Source organism: Coenobita brevimanus, chromosome 76, assembly GCF_032717465.1.
Source record: "Coenobita brevimanus isolate Jiangsu-jjx chromosome 76, ASM3271746v2, whole genome shotgun sequence".
In the NCBI taxonomy this organism is placed as follows: Eukaryota; Metazoa; Arthropoda; class Malacostraca; order Decapoda; family Coenobitidae; genus Coenobita; species Coenobita brevimanus.
This window is the reverse complement of record NC_137029.1, coordinates 29,995,468-30,008,360: the sequence shown is the minus strand read 5'-3', so window position 1 is coordinate 30,008,360 and position 12,893 is coordinate 29,995,468. Positions and strand designations below refer to the sequence as shown.

Here is a 12,893-nt window from a genome sequence, read left to right as displayed (position 1 = left end):
GAAGATGATGAAAATGATATTAATGATGCTGACGTCCATGATGATGATGATGATGATAATGACGATGATGATGATGATGTACCAGAATTTTCAACATTTCTTACAAGCTTGTAAAAATGATAAAACTTTTGACACTGACTTCCACTTTCAGGTGACTGGACGGCAAGAAGGAACAGGAAATTAAAAAGTTGGAATATTACTTTTCGAGAAGTTTTATTCATGATTATAGCGTGTGTGTGTGTGAGGTGGAAGGGGGGAGAGGGAGGGGGAGGCCGAGGATGAGATGGAGGGATGGAGTGGAGAGGTATATGAGAGAGGTGGGTGTGTGAGCTGGGAGCAGGGGAGTGAAATGGCGGGGGACAGGGCGATATAGAGGCGATTTGTTTGTGGCCACCCCTTACGGGATTAAGGCGGCTGGCAATAAATAGATAGATAGTGTGTTGGGGGGTTGTGTGTGGGGGTGGGAGGGGGTTGTGTGTGTGTGTGTGTGTGTGTGTGTGTGTGTGTGTGTGTGTGTGTATGTGTGTGTGTGTGTGTGTGTGTGTGTGTGTGTGTGTGTCTTTAGATATCAGCTTAAAGAGAATTTCACAAAACCTTAATAAATCTGTGTACTTTCTGAGCCTACCCTAACCCTACCCCCCTGACCTGGCCTGCCCTGACCCGCCCCTACAGAAGTGCCAGTGTGGACATGGTGGCACTTGTGACCCTGTAAGCGGCCAGTGCCAGTGCCTCCCTGGTTACTACGGACCTACCTGCTCCCTCCCTTGTCCACCTGGCTCAAGGGGTGCCAACTGTAACGAGGTAGGTATTTTTTGTTGTTGTTATTGTTGTTGCTGTGGTTGTTCTTGTCGTAAACAGCACCAGGCTTCCCTTTAGACCCTCTGTGTTATTTGGCAAGCTGGGCGTGCTTTAATAAGAGCTGTGTATTGTGTAAAAATTAATACATAACTTAACAGCAGTGTTTCAGTCCCTAAAAATGTATCAAATCCTCTTTCTTCTTCTTTTCACTGACAGACGTGTGAGTGTGAGCATGGAGGTACCTGCAATGACGATGGGGAGTGCCAGTGCCCGCCGGGGTACATGGGGCTGCGGTGCCAGACGGTGTGCCCTGAGAATACATGGGGACGCAACTGTACCCACCAGTGCCAGTGTCAGAACGGTGCCATCTGTAACCCAGGTAAATAGATCAAGGAAGTTATTTTTCTCAGGTGCCATTTCCGAGGTGCATATATCCTGTTCAGCTTAACCAGGCGTAAAAATTATCACATCCCGAACTAGAACAAGAGATGAACACTAGAACATGGTGCCAGTCACGAAGAAGTGCTATGGAATGAAAGCAGGATCGTAGTACTGTCTTCTCGGCCAAGTTAAAGTGAAGGAAATACAGCATTGTAAGGCAAGAAACCATTTACAACGTTGCGTGGTAACCATATAACCAAACCATACGTGCTCCCTACGTGTCAACAAGTGGGTTGGTGGAGGGTTAGTGCCCCTCCCTGTAAAACAAATAACTCAAAGTCAAATGGCCACTCCTTACGGGATTATGGCGTCTGGAAATAGATAGATAGATAGAGTGTTCTTAGATTTAGCGTTATTTATTTGTTTATTTTATTTATTTATCTATTTATTTATTTATGCTATGGTGATTGTAGTGTTTAGGGCAACAGGTCAGTATCAGTGTCAGAGTGGTGGCATGTGTAACCAGGGTGATTCGGTTCATTTCTTTGAAGATTTCTTCGTAGTACCTGATTAATTTGTGACTTTCGACGGCTCAGGTATTCTTAGGCAGGTGTTCTTTAAGGTAGCTCCCTAACACCTCTTCCTAAGTTATTTATTTTGCATATTCCATCTTGTCGTCCTCTTTTGTGTTTCTTAAATCATCGGTTAAGGAAGCTCCCTAACACCTCCTCCCAAGCTATTTATTTTGCTTATTACACCTTGCTGTCCTATTCTCTGTTACTTAAATCATTCAAACATCACCATACCGTACATAAACAACGTACACAACGATATTAGCCAACCGTATCACAAAAACAAATCGCTAAGGAAGAGGTGTTAGGGAACTTCCATACCCGACGGAAATACGAGCCGTAGTGTCGTTTTTCTCCAGCCCTTTAGTACGATGACATCCTTTTGATATATATATATTTTTTTTTACTCATATTGCCTTCAGACGATTTTATTCAGCTGTGGAAAATCTCTCGTACTGAGGGGATTAATGAAGGCCACATCTGACCCCTGGAGTTGGAAAAACCTTACCTGAACTGAATGAAATCGTCTGAAAGTAACGAGAAAAATACGTCGTCGGATTGCAGGGGTGAAGCAGTGAGGCCCCAACCTTGCAATTGCACGGGTGAGGGTAACAGTCCGGTGCCACTACCTATACCAGATGTTAACCTGAGCGCCAGTTTGTTCATTGATTTGGTTTAGGGATGTTGATTTACCCTTGACGTATTAATTTACCCTTGACGTATTAATTTACCCTTGACGTATTAATTCACCCATGACGTATTAATTTACCCTTGACGTATTAATTCACCCATGACGTATTAATTTACCCTTGACGTATTAATTTACCCTTGACGTATTAATTTACCCATGACGTATTAATTTACCAATGACATTAATTTACCCTTGACGTATTAATTTACCGTTGACGTATTAATTAACCTTGACGTATTAATTTACCCTTGATGTATGAATTTACCCCTTGACGTTGTGTTAAATTACCCTTGACGTATTAATTTACCCATGACGTATTTATTAACCCTTGACGTATTAATTTACCCTTGACGTATTAATTTACCCATGACGTATTTATTAACCCTTGACGTATTAATTTACCTTTGACGTATTAATTTACCCTTGACGTTGAATCGTGCTAGGTAGCGTCGAAAATCCTATCGTCTCTTGTTTTCATCTCCACGGACTTTGAAAATCAGTGTGGTGGACCTGCAGTACTTGATTCTTATGCCACTGATCTGAGGCCGAATGAGGTCATCGGTGTCGGTTGCTGCGGATTTACCACACTGATTGTCAACGTGCATGAAGGGAAAACACGAGATGCCAGGGGTGTTGGTGCTGAGTTATGCATGTGTCTGACGAGATGCCAGGGGTGTTGGTGCTGAGTTATGCATGTGTCTGACGAGATGCCAGGGGTGTTGGTGCTGAGTTACGCATGAGTCTGGCAGCTCTTGGTTGTGGCCGTGGCGATGTGTGCGGTGAGGGAGATCCGCCATGACCACTGGGCCATGTAAGCTCCCCCACCACGACAAGGTGGCTGCCACGGGGGAGGGGGGCGAGGGAGGGGGTGGGGAGTAGTGAAGCACACCCCGTCCCTCGCCCCCCCTCCCCCTCACTGTGGGAGGGGGAGGGAGTGACAGCGGTTGACAGGGGAAGGGAGTCAAAATTCAAGAGATGATTCACTGTCGACCGCTGTTACCAGAGGAACCAATTCAGTGCAAGTAATTTCGGTTCCAAAATACCCGAGTGCCGAACCGTCCTTGCGCCGAACACTGGTTTGCGACCGAATCCCTCATCCTGGCCTTTCTCTCCTCCACCAGCCTCCTCCTCTCTTCCGCCATCTTCCTCCGCTCCTCTGTCCTCTTCCTTTCCTCATCTTTCATTCTCATCATGTCTTGCCAATTCTGTCTCCGGGCCTCAGCCAGGTAGATCTGTTCTGCCCTCCTAATCATCGCTTCCTCACGCCTTTCCTCCTCCTTCTTCCTCCTTTCCTCCTCCCTCTTCCTCCTTTCTTCCCTCTTCTTCTCCTCCTCGGCCCTTCTCCTCTCTTCTTCCTCCCTCCTTTCTCTCTCCTGCTCCTCTTTCCTTACCTTCCACTTCTCCCTCTTGTCCCTACCAGTGTTCGCCACGGTCTCCCACTCCCCTTCCATTTTGTCAGCCCCCGCCTTCCTCCCCTTCTTCTTCCTATTTTTCTTCTTTTTGGGCTGATCCAAGGGGGGTATCGGCGCGGGTGCGGGTGCGGGTGTGGGAGCAGGTGTCATACTGATCGTTTTCGCTACGGTGGAGTAAAGAAGAACCTCTGAACACACTCCACACAAAGATACAAAGACGATGCAAAGCTCAAAGCACCCCACCTGTTTCATAGCCAACTTGGTACATTTATTTCCACACACATAAACAAGGCGACTTTCTTGTTGTATTTTTCAATTTGATAGTCACTGTAGTTTCAATAGGTGTGTAAGTGAAGATGTGGTAGTAGTAGTAGTAGTAGTAGTTGTTGTTGTTGTTGTTGTCTGAACCTGGTGGAGTGTTGGTTGTAGCTGCCCTCCTTCCGTAGTCCATCATCTTCCTTTTGGCGGATAGGGACGTAGCCGAAGGACGTTTGTATAACCGGGCAGCGCGGCACCTCGACTATACCAGTGCCACCACTTGAAGGCGTCCAGCACCTCCCTGAGTGAATGAATCCGTCTATCCAGAGTAGTGATAGCTATGAGGAGGCCTATAGTGCGTTTATTTCAACTTGGCAAAAATACTTAACCTCTTTTTTGCTCCCTTGCTGGCCAGGCGTAGTCAGGTTGGTGGGTCGATTTTGACCAGAAACCAAGGAGATTTTGACTAGGAACCAAGGAGATTTTGACTAGGAACCAAGGAGATTTTGACAAGGAACCAAGGAGATTTTGACTAGGAACCAAGGAGATTTTGACTAGGAACCAAGGAGATTTGGACTAGGAACCAAGGAGATTTGGACTAGGAACCAAGGAGATTTTGACTAGGAACCAAGGAGATTTTGACTAGGAACCAAGGAGATTTTTTTCGTCGGTGGATGATTTGTGGGGATTTTTTGGGTCGGTAGAGGATTTAGGGGGATTTTTTTTGGATTTCAGACGACGAGAGGGCAGTCCTAAGCTGAGGAAAATCGTCTGAAGGGAGGTATATGAAATAGTAAAGATCTTCTGAGCTGTATAAATTGGTGATGATGATGATGATGATGATGATGATGATAATGATGGTGATGATGATGGTGATGATGATGATGATGATGATGATGATGGTGATGATGATGGTGATGATGATGATGATGGTGATGATGATGGTGATGATGATGATGATGGTGATGATGATGGTGATGATGATGATGATGATGATGATGATGATGATGATGATGGTGATGATGATGATGATGATGGTGATGATGATTATGGTGATGATAAGGTAACAAGAACGAAATAGTGAAGATGTATTTTCGCCTTAAAGCAGCTGTACTCCTTTCACCTTAACTTGGCCCAGATATTCGTCCTTTTACAGCTTATTTCACGTAGCTCAGTGGCAGCAAAGGACAATACTACGGCCCTGTACATCCTATCCACAGCACTTCTTCGTGACTAGCACCATATTCTAGTGCTAATCATTTCTTCCCAATTTCCTGTAGCTCAGTGGCAGAATAAGACAATACTACGGCTCTACATCCTATCATCAGCACTTCTTCGTGACTAGCATCGTATTCGAGTGTTAATCCCTTGTTAGACCTCAGCATTCAGGATGGAGAGACGGCAATTTTACGCCTAGTTAGTGTGAACAGAATATAGACTGAAGAAAATCGTCTGACGTAAAGAGAATGGAATAGTTAAGATCCCAATCGTCTTCAGGGGGTTAGTTTAGTTCTTCTTCTTCTTCTTCTTCCTCTTGTTCGTCTTCTTGTTCTTCTTCTGCTTCTTCTTCTTCTCCTTGCAGTGACCGGGGACTGCACCTGTGGACTGGGGTGGACTGGGCCGGACTGTTCCCAGGAGTGCGGTCACGGTCGCTACGGTCCGGACTGCAAGCTGGACTGCGCCTGCCACCACAACGCCTCCTGTGACCGCTTCTCCGGATGCTGCCAGTGCGGCCCCGGACACTACGGCCGCTTCTGTGAGCTAGGTATGATTCAGTATGGACGGTTCCGTGGGCTAGGGTAGTGGTATGATTCAGTATAGAGTCCTGAATTATAGGTCTTGATGATGATGATGATGATGATAATAATAATAATAATAATAATAATAATAATGATGATGATGATGATAATAATAATAATAATAATAATAATAATAATAATAGTAATAATAATAATGATGATGATGATGATGATGATGACGATAATATTGATACAACACATTCTGCCCCACTTGGACCCTCTTCCCCCCCCCCTTACCAGCGTGTCCGCCTGGTTTCTACGGCAAGGGCTGTTCAAGGGCGTGCCAGTGCAGGAACAGTGCCACCTGCGACCCCTCCACCGGGCAGTGCCGCTGTGCCCCGGGATATACTGGGGACTACTGTGAGAAGGCCTGTCCGTGGGGTGAGTGTTGGTGGGAGATCTAAAGTGGTGGTGAGAGCCCTAAAGTGGTGGTGAGAGCCCTAAAGTGGTGGTGAGAGCCCTAAAGTGGTGATGAGAGCCCTAAAGTGGTGATGAGAGCCCTAAAGTGGTGGTGAGAGCCCTAAAGTGTTTTAAAAATTACACTTTTGACTTGTATTTTGCTTCGTATATGAGAGAGGGATGGGTGTAGGTTGGGGGGAGTGCAGTGGGAATTTGAGAGAAGGGGTGTAAGTTGGGGCACAGGGTATATGAGAGAAGGTGGTGTAAGTTGGAGGAAGGGCAGTGGGTATGTGAGGGAAGGGAGGTATAAGTTGGGGCACTGGGTATATGAGAAAGAGGGGTATATGTTTGGGGTAGGGCAGCGAAACGGCAAGGGGACAGGGCGACGATGAGGCGATTTGTTTGTGACCACCGCTCATGGGATTAAGGGGTCTGGCTACAGATAGAAAGATAGACAGATTCTGCTTAATTCGTGTATACGCTCTGTCTATTTTAACCTGTCCATTTACCACAGCATCAAGAAATTATGCTCTACTTGCCTTATGTGTGAATTATTTTGGTTTATACTCAAGTCTGTTTATTTCCTATTATTTTCCATTTATTTCAACCCCTTGTTACTGAAGTTTTTTTTAATCTATCCTTAATTTATTTTCACTGATACGCCAATTCGTTTTCCTTATGGTCCTTTTTTTGTAGCCTTTTTTTTTCTTTTTTTTCAACTTGCACTCACGTTGGGTTTATTTTATTTTTATATATATTTTTTTTTTGGTGATGTATGACTGGGTGAAAAATGTCGCCATACATTTTATTCACGTTCATGATGATAAACAGATTCTCGGTGTTGATATGGCAGGTATTTATAGAGCTGTCCTGACAATGAAGGGGTTGATTTCGTGACAGTGGCTTAACCTGTAGCGTTCATGACTCTCTCTCTCTCTCTCTCTCTCTCTCTCTCTCTCTCTCTAATAACCACTTCCTCTTTTCGGTCTGGCAGGGAGGTTTGGTCTGCTGTGTGGCGGGGAGTGCAGGTGTGGTCAGTACCCGTGTGACAAAGAAACAGGGAAGTGTCTGTGTCCTGCTGGCTTCAAGGGGGACAACTGTGCCACACGTGAGTATTCTGTGCCTCTGTCATGCTCTGTGCTCTGTATTGCCCCGTAAAGAACCTCGCTAACACCTCTTCCTTAGCGATTTATTTTTGGTTATGGCTGAAGATCCCTAACACCTCTTTCTTAAAGCTCTGTAACACCTCTTCCTTAAAGCTCCCTAACACCTCTTCCTCAGTGATTTATTTTTGCTTTTGTCTGAAGCTCCCTAACACCCCTTCCCTAGCGATTTATTTTTGGTTATGGCTGAAGCTCCCTAACCCCTCCTCCTTAGGTATCTATTTTTCTATATGGCTCAAGCTCCGTAACATTTCTTTCTTAAAGCTCCCTAACACCTCTTCCTTAGTGATTTATTTTTGGATATGGCTGGTTAGTATCCTTTTCTACTTTAATTTGGGAGAGTGTGGTGATTTTAGAATAATTTATGCAACATAGGACAGTAAGGAAAAATAAAGGAAATAAATCACTTAGGAAAAGGTGTTAGGGAGCTTCTTTAACAGACAACAAGTGAAAAATACGCAGCCATTTTGAATATATCTTCGCATTTCGCTCCTTGTGTAGTGAGCCGTATTCTAGATGACGTAGAAATCTCGTAACACCTCTTCCTAACCTATTTATTCTGCATATTACACCTTCACTAACATCCAAGAGGAGGTGTAAAGTGAGGAGGTGTAAGGTGTGGAATGAATCGAAATGGGAAAGATGTTACGGGATCACCAGGGCCACATAACGAGCTAGAGAGTAATATTAAGTGCCATCTCAGCGTGTGGCACTGGGCGTTACGGTCCTGGGTGTCATGAGGAGTGTGAGTGCCACCATGGAGGCAGCTGTCACCCTGCTAGCGGTCACTGTGCCTGTACGCCTGGTTGGGTGGGTCCGACGTGCCAACAAGAGGACAGTGAGTAGATGGGGTTGCTTGAGAGAGAGAGAGAGAGAGAGAGAGAGAGAGAGAGAGAGAGAGAGAGAGAGAGACTTAACACCTTTAGTTTCGTATGGTGATGATGATGTGATTCCTGGGAGTACCAATTACAGAGTGAGTCACACGTTTCTCTCTCTCTCTCTCTCTCTCTCTCTCTCTCTCTCCATTGCATCCTTAAGCTGACATAGGAGCAATGTTTTGGATATGTGTCAAATAATGTCTTCCAGCCATTTTATTAAGCTATTTTTATCAATCTTATTTTTCCCCTTCATGCGTTCAGCGGAGTGGAGTGAGTACCAGAGCTGTTTCTGTGCTAGTAAACTCGTATATTAATAGTATACATTAACTCTAGTAGTATACACTGATAACTCTTTCGAAGCCTGAAGTTCTCTCATCTGAAAAAAAGAATTGGAATCAGTCAGCATTTGGTGCGTAAGTGAGCCTCTGATTTCGGAAGGGTTAATGATAGTTTACATAATTTCTCCATTTAAGTAGTGTTGTAAAAATTAATGACCTAAATCCACACCATGTTCTATATTTTTGGAACACCTTTAATTACCTTTTGGCCTCTTTTGTTTACCTTTATCTGTCTGTTTATATCTTGGTCTATATTATCAGTAAACCTCTTTATTTTCCTTTTTTTATTTTTAGAGAGGCTTTTTTGTTTAGTATCCCAGTTTTATATATATATATATTTTTAAACATTTTATTTTGTCACCCTCACAGTCTCCTTCATGGCCGCCAGTGAACAGAGGGGAACGCCAGACATACCAGACGAGCTGAGCTGAGTCGATTCCTAAAAAATCACACAGAAGGAGTAAAAAAAAAAATGGGGGGAAGAGGAAACGAAAAATAAAGAGATATGAAGAGACCGCCAAACCCTGTGATATTCTGGGGCCACAACTAAGACGATGACAGAGAAGGAAGAAAATTTGACTTCTCGTGGTGCGTCATTTTTGTGTCAGTTATTCCCAGCCACAAGATGACTCACTAAAACTCACAGGAGAGAGGAATTGTGAGTCAGACTGCATTGTAACTCACCAGGACTCACGGAAGAGGGAAATTGTGAGTCAGACTGCATTGTAACTCACCAGGACTCACCAAAGAGGAATATTGTGAGTCGCATTTTCCTTCAGTCTGTGCATAGGGAACAAAAAGGAGTGAGTGATACAATTTACTCAACGTTTCTAAAACTATTATAATTTCCCAGAAGTTGTTAAAGTCAGAAACTGGAAATGAAGCTGAAAGTATCGTTCAGTTTTGGCGTCGGGAACAGTGGAAGCCATGGAATATATGTGTGTGTGTGTGTGTGTGTGTGTGTGTGTGTGTGTGTGTGTGTGTGTGTGTGTGTGTGTGTGTGTGTGTGTGTGTGTGTGTGTGTGTGTTTGTGATATGTCCGACTCAGCGTTCAATCCAGGCTACCAAACAGCTGAATTGGTGAGTTTTGTGGTTCTGTGTTTTTTTTTATATATATTATATCTGACTCAACATGCAATCCAGTCTGCAATTCTGTCTTCTTCCGTATCGTAGAATTTAAGCCCCTCCCATATCAAAACAATTTTCAGGTTTATGTGTAAGAATTTCGAGTTAAGGAAGCTTTATTTAATGGCAGCGCTTACTGGTTTGTTCTCTACTGATTATTATTCCTTTATTAAGTCCAAAGAGCTTTACTGATTTACTGAAATTTCCATGTAAGAATTAATGTTTACTTAAAATTGATGAAAAATAGATATAGTACTTTTGTGACTTAGATATTCGTGATTTGTAGTTTATGAGTGATATTAAAAAGGATAACATCTATAACTCAATTTTAAATACGAAAATCATTTAAAAAAACAGCTCAGTCCATTTTTTCAGTAAGTGGAAAGTCAGTAAGAGAGCATCATATTCCCGATAAAACTGCCGATATCTATGCCATATTAATCCAAGACAGTCTCACATTTCTGCTTATTAACATTATTTTTTTTTTCTAAGATTCTAGCGTAAGGCACTAAGACGTTTGATAAGAAGCCTCTCTGTTGTTCAGTAGGATTTGTTTGTGTGATAAAGTATGGTCTTGTAAATAACTTCTGTCTCACTCACGAAATTGGAGGAGGACGTGGAGAGAAAGGTGCAACATTTTTCGTGTGTCGTTTTCTTCGTCTTCTTTTTCCTCCTCCTCCTCCTCCACCTCTTCTTCTTCGTCTTCTTCTTCATCATTATTATCATTTTCTTTTTCCTCCTCCTCCTCCTCCTCCTCCTCTTCTTCTTCCTCCAAAAGCCAATTATTAGTTACGAGAGGAGAATTATCAGATTTTTGTGAATATAAACCTGACCTTCGTGAAGTCTCCAAGGGCAATGTTTTTCGAACCTTACTTAACGCCTCTTCCTAACCGATTTATTTTACATCTTCCATTTTTTTATCTTTTTTATCTTCTCCCTTAATATATTCTTGTGCGCTATTCATGCAATCTATGTCGAAATGAAAAACGTATAAGATGAAAAAAAGTGTTAATAGGTCGTTTGAAAAATAAATCGCTAAGGAAGAGGTGCCAGGGAGCTTCCTTAACCGATCAGCTCACGAATATTTTACTGATCAATGTATAATATCAATAGTGTAGGTTTTTTAATACGCATCAAACTCTGGACATAGAATAAGATGCCTGTTCCCGAGATCTGTAATGATAAGTCTCCTTCCCAACTGCCCTCAAACGTCAGAATGTAGATAGTCATACCAGCCATCTGTTGTGGTATGACGGGTATATCCATGGTATATCAAATGGAATATCACATGGTATATCACAGTGTCACATGGTATATCACGGTGTCACATGGTATATCACAGTGTCACATGGTATATCACAGTGTCACATAATATCACATGGTATATCATTGTCACATGGTATATCACAGTGTCACATGGTATATCACGGTGTCACATGGTATATCACAGTGTCACATGGTATATCACGGTGTCACATGGTATATCACGGTGTCACATGGTATATCACAGTGTCACATGGTATATCACATGGTATATCACATTATCACATGGTATATCACAGTGTCACATGGTATATCACAGTGTCACATAATATCACATGGTATATCACATTATCACATGGTATATCACAGTGTCACATGGTATATCACAGTGTCACATAATATCACATGGTATATCACGGTGTCACATGGTATATCACGGTGTCACATGGTATATCACAGTGTCACATGGTATATCACGGTGTCACATGGTATATCACAGTGTCACATAATATCACATGGTATATCACAGTGTCACATGGTATATCACAGTGTCACATAATATCACATGGTATATCACATTATCACATGGTATATCACATGGATGACTGGTGTGGCGGTATTAGTTTTTTTTTTTTCTCTTTTTGCTTGTAACTGAGGCCTTGTGGAAAAGCAGCAAAGATGGTGTAAGGGAATGTCCATGAGGGGCGTGCGATTTTTCTTTATTTATTCTTGTTGCCTTCAGACGATTTTACTCAGCTGTTGGAGAGAGAGAGAGAGAGAGAGAGAGAGAGAGAGAGAGAGAGAGAGAGAGAGAGAGAGAGAGAGAGAGGACTTAAATTTCCTTCAGAGTATTGGTAAATTTTTCAATAATAATCCAACATTTCTCTCCAACATCCGGACTCTGAACTCTCATCCCCGCAGCCCCAAGTCCTCTACTGTTTCCACTCAGCCACCGCCTCCTCCACCGTAAATAAAGTAATAATAATGTACATAATAAAGATAACTAACCCACACGCGGCTCCCAACCCCACCTCCACCTCACCCTCCCACCTTTACTACCAGACGCTCCTCCCTAGCCGAATAAAGCCGATTGGTAGCAGTAAAAATAAAGGAGAAAATATTAAAGTATAAAATAAAGAAGGCTTATTACTGAAAGGCTAAGTCGAGAATGTAGCTAACTTTTTCACCACCCCCAAAAAAAATTCTAACTTAAAGCCAATTAAAAAAAACGAAAAAAGTAAAGAAAATCGTCGTCCTGTAGAAAAAAAAATATATATGAGATTGTCAGGTATGAGGGGATTAAAGGAAATTATAATCCAATCCCTTTAGAGCCAAAAATCTGTCCGAATCTGAATAAATCCGTCGTCGGGAGGAATTAAGGTACAAAAATATACGCGATGGTGGGGAAAGGGGGGAGGGAAGTATTATCAGTGCCATAGTGGGTGTTGGTGTGCTCGGGAGGGTTAAGGCGCCGTGGTTTAGTGGGTTTAGGCGGCTTAATAGCATTTCTTGTTGACTAGTTTATATATTTTCTTGTGGATTATTAACCCTTTGACTAGCATTTCTCTCAGCTGAAGAAAATCGTCTATTAACCTATATATAATTCCTAGGAGTACTCTCTCTCTCTCTCTCTCTCTCTCTCTCTCTGTAATATTTCCACGTCTTTTTTTTTATGCTAACTAATATGTAAATGCGAAGAATAAACAGCCAACGAGGAGATGCTACGGAGCCTTCTAAATCCACAAGATCCGGACCCAAATAAATAAATAAATAAATAAATACTCCCAATATAAACTTCACACTCTACTAAATAATA

General features: G+C 42.6%; 1 protein-coding gene across 1 annotated transcript in view; it reads left to right on the top strand.

Moving 5' to 3' along the window:
• Window positions 1-11,244, top strand: part of LOC145408242 (uncharacterized) — a 111,930-nt gene extending 100,686 nt beyond the window's left edge. Inside the window, exons 30-36 of the mRNA XM_080279001.1 lie at window positions 673-801; window positions 1,015-1,177; window positions 5,695-5,877; window positions 6,152-6,292; window positions 7,305-7,418; window positions 8,177-8,311; window positions 9,059-11,244. Coding sequence (XP_080135127.1) covers window positions 673-801; window positions 1,015-1,177; window positions 5,695-5,877; window positions 6,152-6,292; window positions 7,305-7,418; window positions 8,177-8,311; window positions 9,059-9,120 — 927 coding nt within the window. The 3' untranslated portion in view covers window positions 9,121-11,244. The remainder of the gene's footprint in view (window positions 1-672; window positions 802-1,014; window positions 1,178-5,694; window positions 5,878-6,151; window positions 6,293-7,304; window positions 7,419-8,176; window positions 8,312-9,058) is intronic.
• Window positions 11,245-12,893: the final 1,649 nt, after the last annotated feature.